Source organism: Polyergus mexicanus, unplaced genomic scaffold (genome assembly GCF_030449975.1).
Source record: "Polyergus mexicanus isolate NDT 795.1 unplaced genomic scaffold, iyPolMexi1.0 SCAF_12, whole genome shotgun sequence".
Taxonomy (NCBI): Eukaryota; Metazoa; Arthropoda; class Insecta; order Hymenoptera; family Formicidae; genus Polyergus; species Polyergus mexicanus.
Window position 1 is genome coordinate 5,356,011 of NW_027223332.1, and position 19,081 is coordinate 5,375,091.

The following is a 19,081-nucleotide window of genomic DNA, read 5'->3' on the forward strand; positions in this document are numbered from 1 at the left end:
GTTTAGAATCGCGGTCAGCGATGACCATTAACACCGCTATTCTTACCGAACGGTATCCCGATTCGTGAGACCGACGACTGTCGTCGTCCCTGTTAATAACAATTCATGTTGGACGTATTAGATCGTAATTCCTTTTACGGACAAACTGTGTTAAATTTACGGGAAAGAGGTTTTTTTTTATCCTCCGTTTTATCCCAAACGGAAGAGCACATTTAGTGTTTTAATGTGATTATAGTCAATTTAATATAATAATATTATATACGCGCGGATAGATGTATAACCATATCAGTTTCAGCGTATGGGAAACATTCACGGAGATTTCATTTCACGATATTACTCAGGCTTACGTAGCTTTATGCGAAATATGAGAAAATCCTCAAAAATGATATTGCGACATAAATTTCGCTCGGAGCAATCTGATAACTTCTTGCGGAGGTATTACTTGGGCTTGCAGCTAGTTTGTATATGATGTATAAAAATATGCGGGGATCTACTTTGTTGGAAGATTTTGAGAACGCAAACTTATGAAGCAACTTGTGCTTAAGTTTACAACCTCTTCCTCATTATTTCCATCTCATTTATTATCCATCTTTCTTCATGTGTATATGAAAATTGATAAGTCAGGAATGTTTGACAACAAATATTCGCAATCTTCGTAGCATCCCTAATTATTTTTTATTAAAAAATAACTTGTGTGCCATTTGTGAAAATTTTTCATTTTCTATGTGACACAGTAAAATTATACATATAGTACATATAATATATCTAGACAATGCATATATATATATATATATATATATATATATATATATATATATACATATACGCGAATGCGAAGTTTAGCTAAAAATAATAGACATAAAGCTTCTCGTAGTTTACGAGATGCCTTGCAGCTTTAAAATTGTAATACCGCAAAGTCTTCGCTATATAGAGAGATAGATAGAGAGAGAGAGAGAGAGAGAGAGAGAGAGGGGGGGAGATGGAGAGATACGCGTCTCTTTGAATATTCAGTGGTATCGCACCTATTATTATGTGCCGGGAAACGCATACAAGGGCTGCAACCTCCTAGGTTTAGGAGTCAGACGCGAAACGATGCTCTCTCTCTCTCTCTCTTTCAGTGTGTTAATCGAGCGATTAAAATTATTGTATAATCTCGGCGTAATCACGCCGTTCTATTACGGCGCGTAGCGCACCGCGCGAGTCTAATTAATATTAAAAGGCTGAAATTAATAATTAGAGGCGTCGCGCTAACGGCAAGAAAGCAGGCTGTCGGAAGGCGCGGCTATGTACTGACATGCCCTCGCGAAACAATGGCTGGGAGAACAGCAGACTTCATTATCCGTCGAGCGCAGTGTTAGAAACGATCGTAATTTTTCACCTGAGAGTTGGATTCAATTTCAACAGCGGCGCGTCGCGTTACCTGTATGTCTCTCTGTCACCTTATCTTCCCTTTTGGAACGCGCGTTTGGGACGGGCTTGAGCGCGCGGATCGGGGTATCAGATTTTTATTAGGATTCTTTTTATATACGTGTATACCCCCTATAGGGCTCCACGTTCCACAACAATCGTCTTACCTGAAGACGCCTTCGTCTGCGCGACGCGATCTCCTTGAGAGAGAGAGAGAGAGAGAGATCGCAGATAAGCATCGCTCGTGACAAACGATCGAGTATCAACGGCCTCCGAGATTTTTCACGCCCTCCCTTCTCGGAAGGGCCCATTATGTTTTCTAGTGGCCGGAGACTATCAGAGTAACGTTACTACGGGATAGATATCTCACTTTAGATGTTAGATACGCTAGTTTAATTTCGGACAAGAGGATTTACGTAGAACAGAGAATGATAGATGTTAAAGATTTCATAATGAACATATTTATTATTAAATGGAGAGGAATTTCTCTCTGGAAGTAATGCTGAGAATGCAGAGATAGATCTGCGGATATTAATGTTCCATTTTATTAAGCTTTAGAAAGAGATTAAAATCTTTACATAATCCAAAAAATAAAAGAAATAAGCAGAATTTAAAAAAATAAACAATTACAAGAGATGCATGCTGCTTTTTATTGAATTAATAATAATAGAATATTTGACGACTGCAGTTGGACTCTCCGATTTTAACATGTGTTTTCTACTTTTCTCAAAGACCATTTTATCGCTTGTTGATTTTTAATGAAGGACTCACAATACGGGAAAAACTTATGCAGTGGCGTAGAAATTGTATACAGCATTCGTGGCTCACAATTTTTACGATGAAACATACGTTACATCATAATTGGATCACACGCTCGAGCCTATCGTCAGCTCGCACAGCTGAAACAGTCCAATCTTCCACTCAGACGACACTCAACTCAATATGTGGCAGCAACGCCGCTCGCAATTACCTCTTTAACTTTCAATATATCAGACAGCCGTCCAATTGGTTTAATCGGTGAAGGTGTCGTGTACACATTCATACAATCCACATCTACCACTATCGTCGTGTCGCCTAGTTAGAGAAGCTACCTGCTTAAAGTGACGTTGGGTCCTTTCGTGACTGGACTACGACTTAACTTATATCAGGGGCATCTTAACTTCGTAGCAACGAGAATTGCGTAATCTGCCCAGGTTGCTGACGATCAAACTCGGTACTCCTCGACCTACTTTTATATTGGTTAAAGGAACATCCGTGTACGTTTTCGAACTTCCTTCCCAAAAGTCGTACCGCGGCGACTTGCCGCATTAGCTTTACGCTTATGTCCCTGAGTTAGATTAAGCTGTCACAAGAAAAATCACCGATCTCGTTCGAATCAGTGGGAACGATGTTTGAAATTCGCAATACGCTCCTGAGTAATCCAGCAATCTCGATGGAATTTGGTAAATTTATACTATAGACTGAAAATTGGATTGAAAAATATATTAACTTCGCCGGAGTATCGTGTATCTATCGCGATGCTTTTTTATAATTGGAAATGCTGATAGATTTTTATCGATATTATTCAAATACGATACTGTAAGTTTTGCAAAAGCCGTTGGCTTATATATTTACCTCACGTTTTCTCTGCTGTGCTATTTGCTATTAACGATAATTAGCGAAGAAAGAGCCATGCATCGTGACCGACACGCTGAAGAACCGACCGACCGGTAACTTAATCCATCGTATCGATTAGGAAATATAACCCAATTTCAGCTAACCGATTTACTCGCACAAATGGATTAACCCGGCTTGGAGAGGGGCCACGGCGTGAACACGCCGAATTGCTGCTTACTCCGTTCTTCCGTAGCGTAACCCCGGCTTTACTGCCTCTCCTTTTTTGTCGTTCATCTTGTTTTCAGCCACTCCCCTTGCTTCATTTGTCTGTTACGTGCAATCAAGAATTGGTTGTCCCAGCCGGAGCATCGTACATCTGTTCGAAGGTTCTTAGGAGAGAGAGAGAGAGAGAGAGAGAGAGAGAAGTTAGATTTATTTATTTCTCAGAAAAAACTTTCAGAGCTTCAATTTGGATAGTCAGAGATCGAATACGAAAATAATGGCGAAATATTGTAAATTAATTTACAATATTACGAATTAATTATAATGTTTAGGCGAAAAAAATAATGCTAGCAAACTAATTTGATTCATTAATCAGTAATAGTATCATACGTATGACTTTTAAATTATTAATATTAATAATATAAAAATATTACACATCACAAGAGCAAAGCCATTTAACATGTAAAAATATGAAAATCTTCCGGTTATTAAATTTTAAAAAATTTTCTATTATATTCTATATCATTATTAAATCACATTCTCTTTCATCGACAATTGAATTATTTTCGGAGCGCACATCCCACTCATCTTTTACCAAATAATGCAAAGTTCAAATAAGGCTATCTTTGGCTATTTTCCAGCTTTGAAAAAAACCTCTATTATTTCGCCATTAAACTTTTTTCTCCACGATTTTTATCGAATGTCGAGCATCTTGATGCTTTTAATAAAAATGAATTTCATACCGCGGGCTCTATTCCTAAATTAATGATCCCATGGAAAAAGTAATATTTATTGCGAGGGATTTCTTCTCTCTCGCATATCTTCTATATTTTTTCTGCGCCGCCGCGCAAGAATGGCGGGACTCCTGCCAGTGATATTTTTTCATGTCGTGTCTGATTGCTTCCTGCTCCGGGAAATATGAGCAGACGTTTATAGGATCGCGTCGGAATCTAAGCGCGATTATTTATGGTATTTGTCGGACTGGATTTGTTAAGCAATTTATAAATTGCGCGAGGCATACGACATATCTCAATGATTTCTTCAAGGGGAAAGAAAACGCTCGTCTTTCAAAACTTTGAAAGATATCTCTGTCTTACTCTAGTTTATATTTAAAATCTTTGTTCGTAAATTCATCACGTTTAAAAAATGCGTCAGTGAAGTTTTTCTGTGAGTTTGTAGCGATAAAAAATTACAATTTACAAGAGGACGGAAATTTTTAAATCGCTATTCTTAAATTATTAATGTTTATATGTCACCGTTAATCGAGTTTCATAACATCCGTAGTTCTAAAACTGGTTAATCACAACCATTCCTCTGAGCAATGGAATGACAAAAAATTGTTAAATAATTTCATTTTGGTTATGCTGGATAAGTAAAAAAAGAGTTTATTTATTTAATAAACATAATTTTAAAAAAAGAAAAAAAAACTGTTCTCCGATCAATATACATATGTGTATTATATCCCGGAAATATTTTTCTTTAAGTCATTTTAAATCACTTCGTCTATATACCATGAAAGTGAAACGTTATCTTAAGGCGATGAGTTTGAGATTAAATCCAATGCTGTGACTGCTTTCTCGTCAAATCCATGTAAAACCAATTTGAAAAAAAAAGATTTCGTAAGTATTCGATTTAACCAGCCGAGCCTCTGTATTCAGAGGCTTTGTACAATGTGAATTTTTAAGCGGAAAATCCAATATTGGCGTCGCGGCGCATTGTTAACTTCTCGCTTGTTTCCTTTTTTTGGTCGTTTTAGTCCTCCCTCTTCGCTCTTCCCTTTATATTTCTCCTCCCTACCAAACGTACCTATCAATCGAGTTATTCTTACGGGATTTCAGGCCACGGCGGATCGAGTCATACATTATGGCGTGCGCATAATGCTATTCATGAGTTCGCATGATTATCGGAAAACTATATTTATCCTAAGCACCATATTAAATCCCTGTTTCGACGTTAGCTCTTCATTCGGCCGGCTTCGACCGCGCTTATCCCCCTGGTCTCTCGATGAGGGGACGAAGATAAATATCGTCGATGATGAAAATAAAATCCTTGACACGGGTCCGACGGCTAAGGGCCTTAACCTTGTCACCCACGTGAACGTCATTTTCCGAAAGCCCATGGGTCTCGTGCAACGATACGTACACGCGGCCCGTCAATGTCGAGCTTAATGGTGGCATCTGCATCTTTTATAAGCTCCGGGGATGCGTTATCTGCATCCCCGAACGCGCATCGCCGATAGCATAGTTCATGTACCTTGCCGGTGTCTGCCGCCTCCGCAAGCACACGTGCGCCAAAACAGATACATCCGTCGATTTATCGGCGGTACGTATCGCCCTTGGAGCAACGTTCCGGATCAATCGATCGGTTAGACTATGCGCAGTCAACCCTCCCATTTATTACCGACACACCGATACATATCATGGCATGAATTTAACTAATAATCAACAGTAAGCGAGATACGGGGAGATACTAATCGACGTCGACTATGTTCTGATTTGCGATCGCTTACAATCGCGCGAACAATTTGTCATCATATTTAATAACTCGATTCGTAGTTATTAATGCGTCTATCGAATCATTGAAGAGCCGTGAACAATCTAATTTACCATGATAATAAACGTAGCATAGACGAGACATAATCGTGTGTGATATAACTTTTACGTTACATCGCGGATTATTTTAATAATATCGATTATTGTTTATCGTTTCAGGCTTCCGCCACCGCAACAGCAAGTGACGGTGGGTTCTCTGGGTGGCGGTTTAGGTGGTACCGGAAATGGCGGTACCGCTACAGTAGGCGCTCAAGGCCAAGCTATGGTGATGCCGGGTTTTCCACTTCGCGCCGCAGCGATGCCGCATTATTCTCCATATTCGCCATCGCGTTTTCACATCGATAAACGTTGTCAGCATAGATGCTCTTGGAAATGCTTCTCGATCGCCTTGATCCTCTTGGCCGTGGCTCTTACGGCGATGCTAGCTTACTTTGCTGGTAAGTAATTATGCTTATAACATTAAAATTCTGCCAAAAATAACGTCTACCCCGCAAAGTTTAATTCGATCGATGTAACTTCGCTATATTCTACATATACGATAGTTAATTTTGAATCGAACAAATATTTCATTAGATTAATGGTCAGAATAAACTGATTAGATATAGTCAAATTTGTGTATTTGTAATATATGACAGCGAGGGGCCATTTAATACAACGATTTCATAAATAATATTTACCTCGGTGTAAATTTGAGTGAGCCGTTTTTATTAGTCCCAAAGCGCACGTCCGAGTCGTAATACGTCGCTGGCGGATAGTCCACACAATTCTATTGCTGGCTGACCCGAAATTCACGGTACAATAATTCATTATTAACTTGCAAATCTGGTTACGACTAACCCAACCCACCTAATGCTAAAATCCATCGGAACGTCGGCGTTACTGTACCATGCTAATTCCTATATGCAGTAGGGGATTATACATATATGACTGACACTGTAACGTTCCGCGTAAAGGCGTGACGAATTTCGCGTAATCATGTAAATCATGACTAAATGAGACTCGCAAGTATCAAAGTGCGCGTGATTTATATCTTTGCTCCATTTATAAAAAAAAACAATATAAGAATAAGACAATTTTTTAATATAAAGCAGTTTTCAATGTGCTAAAATAAAAGTTCTTTTTACTCGAATATGCAATTTAGATAACGTATTTAAAATTTAATAAACAGATACGGTCAAGTGAACAAAACACGAAATTTAAAAAAAAAACAAAAAACAAAAGACTCAATTAAATTCGAGAAAGAGTATACTATCGAAAATATTTTACGTGTAACGGTGCTATATGCGTCCGCAAAACGCACTGTACACCTACACGATACACATTGACATTTTTCTTGCAACGACGGTGCACGTAACATTGCCGCAACAGCATTATTTTACAGTTGACGTTTACGGTGTTTCTTTGCGACAAAAGCAGCTTCGGGTTATAAAACACGCGAGTCCATTTTATTTTGCGTTGCGTTGAAATGTTTGTTACAAAGGAATATTGCTTGACCGTTATAAAGTTCCAAAATGCAGCATCAAAGGCATTATTTCTATGATGTTTTAGTTATAAATATGTCAAAGAAATTGTTTACATAATGAAGAAATACAGTAATAAAAGTAACATTTTATGAATATATTTTTTATTTTTGTCTTTAGTAAAATTAATTTGCTTTTAATTTTAAATTCAACTTCCCCTATTCAATTATTATTATTATCATATCCATAGAATAGAGTTTATTTTCGAGTAAAATAACGTAGAGGGATGAAGTTAGAAAAGCTAAAAAAAACCGATTATTATATCGTCACATTTTTAGAACAAAGTCTTCGCATTTTGCGTAATGAGTAACGCAATTAAATGAGATAACGTAAGCGAGAATATATATGTCGCCTTTGAGAAAATTAAATACTGTTCAATAACAGAAGTCCGGATCTTGTGCGAGGAGCTACAACCGTAACATTGCTAACGTAATGGTTCATTTAATACGAAGTGGTTGGCTCCGTCCGGTTAGGGAGGGGCAAAAATATAACCCGTCGATAGTGAGAAAGGAAGCGTTTCGATGGCATGGGGTACATATGTTTTACCCATAATGCTCATAGTTCTGAAACTACAAACCGTACAGCGTATCGGAGGGGCGTGAGGAAGAAGTGAACACATTCATATATATGAATCAATAGCATGTCTTATATATATATATGCATAGAAAGAAATTTCATCTCATTGTCAGACAACAATACAACAATTAGATATATCTTTATTATTTTCAAGTATCATCGATTTGAAAATTTTCAAGCTTAATTATATACTCATTAAGAAAATAAGACAACAAGTTATCAGAGATTATGAATATATATTTTTGCTAAACGAATCGCGGGCATTTCGCGGGGCAATGGCCTACTCGACGCACAAATCGATAGCTGTGCAACTAACGGCGCATTATCTCGGTACACCCGATGACTAATATTGATAAAGTTTGTTACGTAAATAATTTACAGCGTAATCTTATGATATATACATAGATGAAATCTTAGTGAAGTTAAACACGGCAACGACATTCATGCCGTTTGTTGTAGTTGATTCTATTAACGAATTCGCGACAAGACAGCTCGTTCTCGTTGATTCACGTCGTTATTGCTGCAAAAAGGATTCGGAAAATGACTTCGCCAGGTCTGTTATGCTAATGTAATGGCCAATGAAATGCGAGGTTAAAGATACGCGGGGTTGAAAATCGCTGCATCTTCATGGTGCCGGGTCCGATTGAGGAAATTAATGCCTGTCTGTTATCAGCGCGCTACAGAAGAACCTATTTCCTTCTCTCTTGCCGCCATACAAATCGCGTTCTTGCATCCTGCGACAAATCCGAAAATCCAAACGACGGTCAAGGTCCGTCTCGCAGATGTATTAGACTTTATCATCCGAGGTCACAGGGACTAAGAAGATTTAGGAGAAGGGAAGGATACGAGGATAGTTGGGTCCGCATTGTGTCCCGCGATTCTATACATATAACATTCTCCATCCGTCTCCCCCTACACTCTCTTACGACACTATCCTTTTCTCCCCATCCTTCCCCAAACTCCGTTCATATCCTTCTTCTTTCTTCTGTTCGGCGTGTCGCATAGAAGGAGAAAGGGGAAGAAGGAAGATTGCAAAGTCGGTTCTCGGCCTCGAGAAGACTGCTCACCAGCTGTTATTTCTACATTCCAGTAAATCGAGTCTGGAATCCAATCTGCCTGTTTGCTACTGCATCCATACTATCCCAACAGCGCCAACCTTGCGTTGTACCCTCCCATCCCTCGTGTCCCTTTCGTACGATTACATGCAGATCGGTTTACTCTCTCGCCGCGCACATACACGCGGACATGCGTACGTGCGCGAGCACACAAACACAGCGAGATACGCGAACCTTTTCTTTTCGTTTCATCTCTTTACGTCGCTTCAGAACGTATGGAGCTTATATGCACGCGAGTTGCTTTGCTTTTCGATAATTTGACGTATATTTGCTTGCTCATTCGTGACCCTTAGGGTTAAAATTATTTCGCGACAAGCTACTTGCAATACGGATACCTTCAAAGATTTCGTTTACAAGTATTTCGTTAACAAAAACCGCTCTCGCGACAATTGCTCTTAAGCGGACTTGAATCTAAAAGAAAAATAAAGAACAATTTGTTACTTTTTAATACACGTATTTATTCGCAAATTATAACTGTTTTTCATTTCTTAATGATAAGTATTTGATCTTTAGAGCGTTATTTTTGAGACTCGATTTGCTAAAATTCTTTAATTGTAATTAACAAGTATCAAAGTACGCATATATACACGATATTAGAATAGTTTTTCATTTAAAATTTTGAATGCGTTATTAGAAAACTATAATTTCATCCATTCGCTTGTTTTTTCTGTCGTGAGAAAACATATTTCATTATTACTATGCCATTAGTAGTTAACTCGTCAATAATAGCGACATTGTGTAGGCGGCTCGATAACGCTGTCGTGTCTGGACTCACGCTTCGGCGGATCGGAACGAAAGGGTAGACGGATCGATTGTAAACATTTCATTATAACGTACGCGAGCGGAAGTGGGCGGTGGAACGGACCGATGGGAGTAGCGGCGGGATAATCCTACGATAATCCGGGAATCATTCTCGGCAATGAATCGCTCTATCGATCCGGGAGTGTATAATTGAAAAAGTTGTTCCTTTGCGCGCCCTATGAACGTGCCCGCTGTCCTTCACAATCGCGCTCGTTCTTTTTATCCCCGCAAAGAGGGGTAGATAGTAGTGCAACGACCCTTCCACAACTTGCATTACAGCCATTTTAAATTTCCGGTAGCTCATCACCAAAACTTGACGGTCTCTTGATCCAGAATATATATTGAATTCTGAAATAATCTCGTTTCACGCTGTTGTCTTTGTAGCAAAATGTATAGGGTGTTTCGGAACTCGCAATTGGCGTTAGATTAGATTACTTAGAAATACCAAATGCAAATTTATTTTGAAAATTTGCTATCTCTCATCTCTAATTTTTAACATTAAGGATTTCAGAATCCTGTATGCCTATAATAGATTAAAATATTAAAAAGTATTAATATATTATTCCGAGTATTAGCCAAGAAATGCACGGTTACATTACAAAGATTGATTTGACAGAAAACCTATATACATCTTGGACGTTAAATTATTTTTTCTTAATTTGGTATTGGATGTTTGATTTTCCAAACCCCTAGTGCACGATTTTTCAAATACCCGGTACATACGTATGTACGATACGTGGAAAGTTGAACTGCTGAGCTACGATGACTTGAAGCAGGAACGAAAACGATGCTATGCTGACTGGCATATACGTGAAATAAGGTCATTCACAGTTCACTGCAACTCAATTTCAGTGATAGTTACATAGCGGCCAGGCAACGTCGATCCCGAAGGAATAGTCGCTCTTTTCCGGTCATTTCGCCTATCTCTGGACTGACGTGCGTGTATGTGTGCATGTTCTCTCGTATTGGTTTACGTGAAAACGCGTATGTATATAAAAACTTTTACGTATGTATTCATCTCCTCATGTATCGCGGAGCTTCTTTTACTTCGAAGAAACTTGTCAAGGACTATTGCCTGTATGCTAAACTTTTCTATGGTGAAAAACAAGTTTGACATTATTGCGAAAACTATTCGGTAGATTAAATGTAAATTTGTATATATTAAAATATATTAAATTTTAACTAATATTTTATTATTTACTTTATAAAAGCTTAATAATTGCTGTGATATTTATGATGATCGATTATATATTTGAAGCGATATTTTTCTACGCGCATTTGTGTATGTAATGTATAGTGAAACTGTAGAGGAATAATAATAATCGCAATACCGATTCCACTAGAAATAGCGCATGAGCGTGCGCGATAATGAGTGCTATTATTGCGACAGAAAGCTTATACAATTTGCGATACAATAAATCGCGGTAGGCGAAAACGCGTCCATTAAATATCAAGCGCCGAGTGTATCGACGAATCGCTATTTGTCAAATCAGTCGCGCGGCAATAACACGCGAATTCAATTATGCGTTATCGCTGTTTTGTTGCGTTGATAAGCCAAGAGATCGTTAGTTGCGGGGCTGCGTTGCGGGGTCCTGCCCCTTTTTAAAAACTCTCGTTAAATCGCGTAATTAATTCGTGACGCTCGCGGCGCACGAGACAGATAATTAATTAAACCGCAATATCCTGCCACGGATAAGGATTTTATTGCTGAATTTATCATGGCGTTTATAAATTCAACGAACTTGCACTTATCGCTCAGAAAACATTAATATAAATGGCCCGAAACTTGAGAGATAAAACTGCAAAGATAACTTGAGTTATAGAATCGACATAAGATTAAATCTTGGATTAGCTGATACTAGAAGCCTTTAACGTCCATTAAAATTATAAATCATAATTATTTTGGACATAATAAGAAGTAAATTAAACAGTATTTTTAACAGTATTTTGTTAAATCTTATAAAAAAAAATGGACAATAAAATATTGCAGTATGCACCAAAATTCTTGATAATACAATATCATGTGATACAGAATGTGATTCAAACCGTAAAAGATGGTACCTCGAAGATTTCGAACTTTATCACGCGGATACTTTGCTTTAAAAGCTATTTGAGCAAAAAAGTCGACTTGTCATGGAAAATCTAGTGCACCATCGTAATTCGAAAGCGATTGTTTGAATTTATGAACCCATTAGGCTGCTTCCAGACGTTCCACTAAAGCCGTTCCTGATTCCTGACGCTATAAAAGCGTCGCATAGCAATGCTATTTTGCTTGGAATATGCATCATATATTACAAATATAACACTTATCTATGTGCTATTGTATGCAAGGCCTGCATACATGGATTTTTTTTCTTTCTCAAAGCTATTAAATTTTTTTGTAAATGTTATCTAGCGCGTAAAATATAAGAGTTCAGACATAATTGCCTAAAAAAAACTTTCTCTATCTTTCAAAGACGAGAATGTATTTAGCATATTATATATGTTAAAGCATAGAAAACGCAAATTTAATTATTTCTAATATTTAATTATTTTTAATGATATGTAATAACTTCTTGAATATTAATGGTCAAATGTTGCATTCTCAAATAATAATAATAATAGTAATAGTAACTAATAATGATAACAATAATCAGTGCTAAATATTTTATGTTGTTATGTAATAATTGTAAATATTGAATCGTAAATATAAATGTTATACAAGGAAAATTTTATATAGCATCAAACCACAAATATAAACTCTCATCTTAAGATAGACACTCTGTTTATTTTCCAGCAGTGAGTTCTATGCGCCCGATAGACAGTACTAACTGTATTCTGGTTCAAGATATCAAGGCTGTCACTCACGAAAACGCACACATTCACGATTCGATATCCACGCAGATACCCACAGAAGGTAAATATCGAGCGGTATTAATTTGCATCTACTCTGCATGATGTAAATACTCTCGCGTACAGCGTCACACGGTAATTGCTTTTGGGAAGCGCAAGTGGATGAATGTTCCATCGATATAATATCCTTAGTGAAGACTATATCATTGCGCATCCAAATGTCATCCGTTATAAAGATTTCACACTGCGAGCTGCATCAATTCAGAAGGATAATTGAGTACTTGAGTTATACAAATTATACATAATGCGCTTGATATGAAGACAGATTTGGAACAAATTAACACATCACATAAAAAAAAAAAAAAACATAAACACTTCTCTAGATTTAAGTATTCAATTCGATTCTTTCAGTAAAAAAATATTTTTCTAAGAGGCTAATACTGCACGCATTAAGAAATAAAATTATAATTTGCTTTTTTAAATTGCTTATTCGTTGAATAAATCTCTGTATAGAAATGCATGGTATGCAGATCGTCATATGATGGTGTAAGTCAGAGAAATAAAAACTTTTTTTTACATAAAAGTATTAAAATATTATTATGATAAAGGAATGAAATATTAAATTAGACTTATTAGAATTTCATAAATTTTTTTCATGACTTTCGAGGACTTATATCATTATATTATTTAACGTGTCGTCACATCCACGCATTTCTTTCTCGCAGAATCTTTACCGACGAGCACAGCGGAACATTCCAGCGCTGCAGATAGTGCCGGCGATCAACAGAGCGATCCGCAGATCCAACAATCCGCGCAACAATGGCCGGCCGTGTTGGAGCTACAGGCCTATAACGTCGCCCATTCCGCCATCATTCAACCATACCACTTCTGGAACACCGAGTTCCGCAACAAGCAGCCGGCGTTCATCAGGCTGAATTTGACTTTGCCATGGGGCGCGAATTTCGCCGTGTACGGCAGGCGGAACGTCGCGCCCAGCGTCACGCAATACGACTTTGTGGAGTTCGTGAAGGGTGGCAGGGTAGTTCACAGACTAAAGAGGGACGCGACTGCCGAGGCCGTCAGTTTTATGCAGTCCGGTAGCTCGCAAGATATACACGCGGAGCATGCGGCGCAACCAGCCACGTCCTATCAACATGTGCTCATCAAGAGAACTATCGTGGAGCCACTAATGGTCAACGTCAGTCTGCTGCAGTATTTCGACACCGGCGATTGGTTCCTGTCTGTCTACAATGACGAACTGCAGCCTTACAGGGTCACTTTAGTCGTAACGGAAGCAGAGGGAGTCTCCACTACCTGTCCTAATGATTGCTCTGGACGTGGATCGTGTTACCTTGGCAAGTGCGATTGTATAGACGGATATCAGGTGTGTCCACACGAAATAATTTATAAATGTATTATCTAATCATATATATTATTGGAATTATAGAACGCGATATCTTGCGATTGTTCCAGGGTGCTGATTGCAGCAAAAGCGTGTGTCCGGTTTTGTGTTCCTCCCATGGACAATACGGCGGTGGCATGTGTCATTGCGAGGAGGGTTGGAAAGGCGCCGAATGCGACATACCGTTAGGTGACTGTCAAGTTCCTGATTGTAATCAACATGGTCAATGCGTTAGAGGATCCTGCGTCTGTAATCCTGGCTGGAAGAGCGCCTTTTGCGACGAACGTAAGTTAGCAATACACATAATAAAGATGATCGATATAATAAACGCATCTAATGAAAATTTCAAGATAAATTGCTTGCTTTACTTTTGAATTCTCTTACACGATAGAAAAAAGGAAAGATTGAAAAGATATCGAGAGCGGCAGATTTTATTTCATCGAGATTCGTTTAAAAATATTATTCGAGCGCAATTTGCGAGCGATGACGTTGCAGTGCAAATGTGCGCGTATTTCAGCTCTAAAAACGTCTTAGCCGAAGTTGCCGGCGGAAATATTTACCTCGAACATCTATTTCTATCCCGGAGCGTTATTTCTTCATGTTTGTCACAATACCATTAATTTTCCCATAATTCAAGCGTATCCTGGTTCTCAATCCAGGGAGATTCAAGATATCAGTAATGCAGAGTCCCTGCCGGTGGAGAACATAGTCCGGCCTGTGTACAACCTATAATTAATGCACGCGCAGTTCTCCAAATTTACATATAGGTCAAGTCATGCCAATTCAACGCGACAATTAGTTTCATATTGTTTTGCGAAAATTTGAATAATACATGACAAACACGCGTGCAAGCGCACGCTGTGTGAGATACGTAGCTGCGTTCGATATTTTATAATTTCGTACTTTCGGAACTTTCGAGACTGGATGACATATGATATAAATGACGAAATTATTCGTCGGGTACGAGACGCTTCGTCTCTGACATTCTCACGGTCCTCGTTAGAGATCCGCTCACCCGTCGCTTTTTCCTAAACGTAGACGAAAATGGTATTAATTTCACGTCAGTGGAATATGTCAACTCCAATTGTAGGAACAATAAATTTGAAGAGTGAAACGGATTTGCATCAGTCGCAGCGCGATAGTAAATGAAAACTAATAAGCGAAGCTTGTAAAATTTGTTGAATCTATTAATACAAAAAGATGAATCTATTTCTTTTTAAAATCAAAGAACTCTCTATAGTATATTATATTTATACGAGTATAATGATTATGATGTTTTATTTTCAATTTTTAAAATCTTTTTGAAACCGCTTCTTCATTTATCGCTCGTGACTGAGAATTGATGCTCCAACATTTTTACTAAACAGAGCTTATTTCAGAGAAATATTCTGTAGGTTTATCATTAAGTACGCTTAATGGTATCATACTTCAACGCCCAATTTCCTGCCTTCCGTATAACGGTGAACGTATCTGCCAGGTTCTAATGAAAGCAAACAAATCTATGATCCTATTCGATTAACGTCGTGCATACATAATACAAGAAGAATCCGCCAGGAATTTCTCTCATCTCTCGCATCCCGCGTATATACATATAACGCGGCACGGACGCAAGGCCGCCGCGCCGAGGACGCTCTGGAATTAAGTTTCATAATTTCCCCGGGGCAGGTGGGATCCGCGGGAATAATGCAATTGTTCCGATGCCATAATTTAAAAAGTTGGTCCATTCGTCCACGCCATGAACGCAATCAGCGGCGCCCGAGCGTGACGAGCAGGCAGAGAACGGGGAAGGGCTGATAACTGAAGGGATGTGCCGGAGAGGGAAGTCGCGCGCTCTCGAACGAGAACTTTATACTTTTACGCGGAGATTCTGAATTGCACCGAACCGTTGAAAAACTCGATCTCATCGCGCGCTTGATCCGCTCTTTTAAATTCCAGCTGACTGTTCCGATCCGAACTGCAGCGGCCACGGTGCTTGTGTCTCCGGCAAGTGTTACTGCAAGGCCGGCTGGCAGGGCGAGCGGTGCAATCAGGTCGATCAGCAGGTATACCAGTGTCTACCCGGCTGTTCTGATCACGGCACGTACGACCTCGAATCTGCAGCCTGTGTTTGCGAGGAGCATTGGACCGGGGTCGATTGCTCACAGCCGAGTTGCGGTCTGGACTGCGGACCTCACGGATCCTGCGAGCAGGGTCGCTGCAAGTCAGTATATACACGACCCGTTCACATACATCGTCCTTTATATATCGGCGTCCTTTATGGGCCCACCGTGGGCGTTGCGACCGGGATTCCGGAACTGGGTTAGCCGTGCGCAAACGGCTAGCAGCCGCTCGCTGGGATTGAACGAGAAAAGTGACGCGTGTCCCGACGACCGGTCGTTTTTCTCGGATTAAAGGAATTCTCCACGCGACCTCGATTCGTTCTCTCCCATGTGACGCCCGCACCTTGCGCGAGATCATTGTTTAACGCCGGGGATTTGCGGAATTGTGCGGACGTGGCGGCCATTTACGCGCGCTCCATGCTTCATAGAGTATGATGTGCGAGCTTTTTGCAACTTTTACGACTGAAATAGATTATCGTGTAATGTCGCGTCGAAAACTGCGAAACGTCGTAAAGCTTTCAACGACGAATGCACGAGAGAAACATGTCGTGAGCATTTAATAATAATTCACTCACACGTCGAGTCGAGAAAGAGAGGAAGAGCAACGTTTTGTCGGGACGTTAAAATATCGTGGAATAGATGTGGACGAAGAATGGCCTAAAAATGAGTAAATTGCTCGTCGTGATCGCGGGTACAAAAGTTGAGGCTAAAAAGGTGAAAAATTGCGAGAAAAAGGCCCTCTGTCTTACGAGGCGCCAACTTATCACAACTCGAAGGACCGTCCCTTCCTACTTTCCTTTGTCAGAATCAAGGACGCGGGAGAGGATCTCTCCTTTCTCATATTCTAAAGCTGACGCCTCTCTATCCCTCCTATCCCATCCCCAAGAGTTGGCGTAAAAGAGGCTCTAAGTGCAAAAAGTTCCGCACGACGGCAGGACAACTTCGGAACTCGGTTCAAACTCGCATTTTTTATTGCAGCCACTATAAACGACGAGAAATGATTTTACCTTCAACGATACTTCCATTTAACATAACGAATCCTTAGTTAGGAACATTTGCGTAACTTTTCAGAATAACCGGCGCGACTAATGTAATAAAACCAAATCGTTTCTTCACGCGGGTAGTTCTTGTCGTTTCGGTTGTTAAATAAAAATGAAAGTACAATCGACGTCCATAATGTGCAATCTGTAAGACATAAGGCACACTTATACTTGCAGATGCCACGATGATTGGACCGGAACGAAATGCGATCAAAAACCGTGCGATGCACGTTGCGCCGAACATGGCCAGTGCAAAAATGGAACCTGCGTATGCAGTCAAGGATGGAACGGAAGACATTGCACATTGCGTATGTAAAATAGCAAATTATATCTTGAATAAATAACGGTACTTTGCTCGAGGATACATTTTGCAATAATAAATTCTCTAATACAAAAGTATTTTTGTGATGCGATATGAATTAACTTAGTTAACTCTAATTATTGCAAGTGTAATTATTGGAGAAAACAAAAACTCTTTTCATTTTTAAATAGCTGGATGCGAAAATGGATGCAGCCGCCACGGATTATGCACTTTACAGGACGGCGAATATAGTTGCGAATGTTCAACCGGATGGGCCGGTAGAGATTGCAGCATACGACTCGAATTGGAATGTAATGATTACGTTGATAATGACGAAGGTAAGTCCGTAAAGCAATGTCAATTGTTTTTCAAGTTGTCGGTGATTAACGGTATACTATTATTTATCCATGTTTAATGAATATTTTTCTTATAAAGTTTGAAAGAAAATTTATTGAAATAATATATTGTTACGGTAAAATATTGGCACAACAGGCTAATATAACAAGAGAGATATAGAATAAACATAAATATGAGCAAATTGCCACAAATTACTATTATTCTTATAAATGTCTTAGTTTTTTATTTTTTTATTTTTTTTTATTATTTTATATTCTTTTAATTTTTGAATTCTATAGAAATAAAAATGCAGGAAATAGAATTTATTTAAAGAATAGAATCCATATAAAAAACGAGAGATGCCCAAGTGGATATGTAACAGATCGCCTTTCTCAGATGGCATGATGGATTGCTCTGACAGCGAGTGCTGCTCGCACGACGCTTGTTCAGAACATATCATGTGCCTTGCTAGTAATAATCCTGTGGACGTTCTTCTTCGAAAACAACCGCCTAGTGTCACGGCGTCCTTCTATCAACGAGTCAAATTCCTCGTCGAAGAGAACAGCGTGCAGAGCTACGCCCACATGGACGAGTACACGGAAAGGTAAGATCGATCATTTCCACTCGGACAAACTAAAACTCGAATTAGAATTCGCTTTAGTCTCTTACTTTCATAATATAAGTGAGAATAACGTTCGAGCGACCGAGAACTCGCCATTCTTTCAAACATTCCCGGCAGACTTTTCACATTCGGACAATTTACGCGGTATTTTTTTCATTAACATTTTGGAGAAATGTAAACACGGCAACGACTCGGTCGATCGTAAACGTTGTACATATAACATTTAATGAAAATAAAATAGCATAGCTGCGTGTCATAGTTTGGCCTTTTTACGATTTTCATACGACCGCGTATTACTTTTCTCGTTTTTATCGTTAGTCAGAAACACGCGTATCATCGTGTTTGGTTAACACTTTCGTTCCTTTTAATACGGCGCGCTATGAATTTGCCTTCGCAATATATAGTGAACGTTCTAAAAAGCGTTATTAATGTCCAAATTACAATTTACAGGACTGACGAATTTAATGCGCGAAAATACAATATATCGCATCACGCTGCACGCGATATCGAGTTATGAATACGATTATGTAACTTGCGCGTTTCAATCTGTGGTAACAGTTTACGATGGGGGGTACATATTTTCTGATATTTATTATACTTTTCTCTTACATGATCCTCTTGAATATGTGTACACAACAAATGCGCACCAATAATTTCGCG

General features: G+C 39.0%; 1 protein-coding gene and 1 long non-coding RNA gene across 11 annotated transcripts in view; one reads left to right on the forward strand and one right to left on the reverse strand.

Annotated features, from left to right (window-relative positions):
- Ten-a (tenascin accessory) overlaps positions 1-19,081 on the forward strand; it is a 422,894-nt gene that overhangs the window by 381,587 nt on the left and 22,226 nt on the right. For all 10 annotated transcript variants that reach the window (XM_070304904.1, XM_070304905.1, XM_070304906.1 and 7 more), the window contains 8 exons: positions 5,937-6,214; positions 12,566-12,685; positions 13,347-14,005; positions 14,095-14,308; positions 15,959-16,223; positions 17,340-17,470; positions 17,655-17,801; positions 18,196-18,403. In XM_070304904.1, the coding sequence (XP_070161005.1) occupies positions 5,937-6,214; positions 12,566-12,685; positions 13,347-14,005; positions 14,095-14,308; positions 15,959-16,223; positions 17,340-17,470; positions 17,655-17,801; positions 18,196-18,403 (2,022 nt within the window). The remainder of the gene's footprint in view (positions 1-5,936; positions 6,215-12,565; positions 12,686-13,346; positions 14,006-14,094; positions 14,309-15,958; positions 16,224-17,339; positions 17,471-17,654; positions 17,802-18,195; positions 18,404-19,081) is intronic.
- The window catches only part of LOC138938140 (uncharacterized), a 55,383-nt gene that overhangs the window by 13,479 nt on the left and 22,823 nt on the right, over positions 1-19,081 (reverse strand). The gene's annotated exons all lie outside the window — the stretch shown is intronic.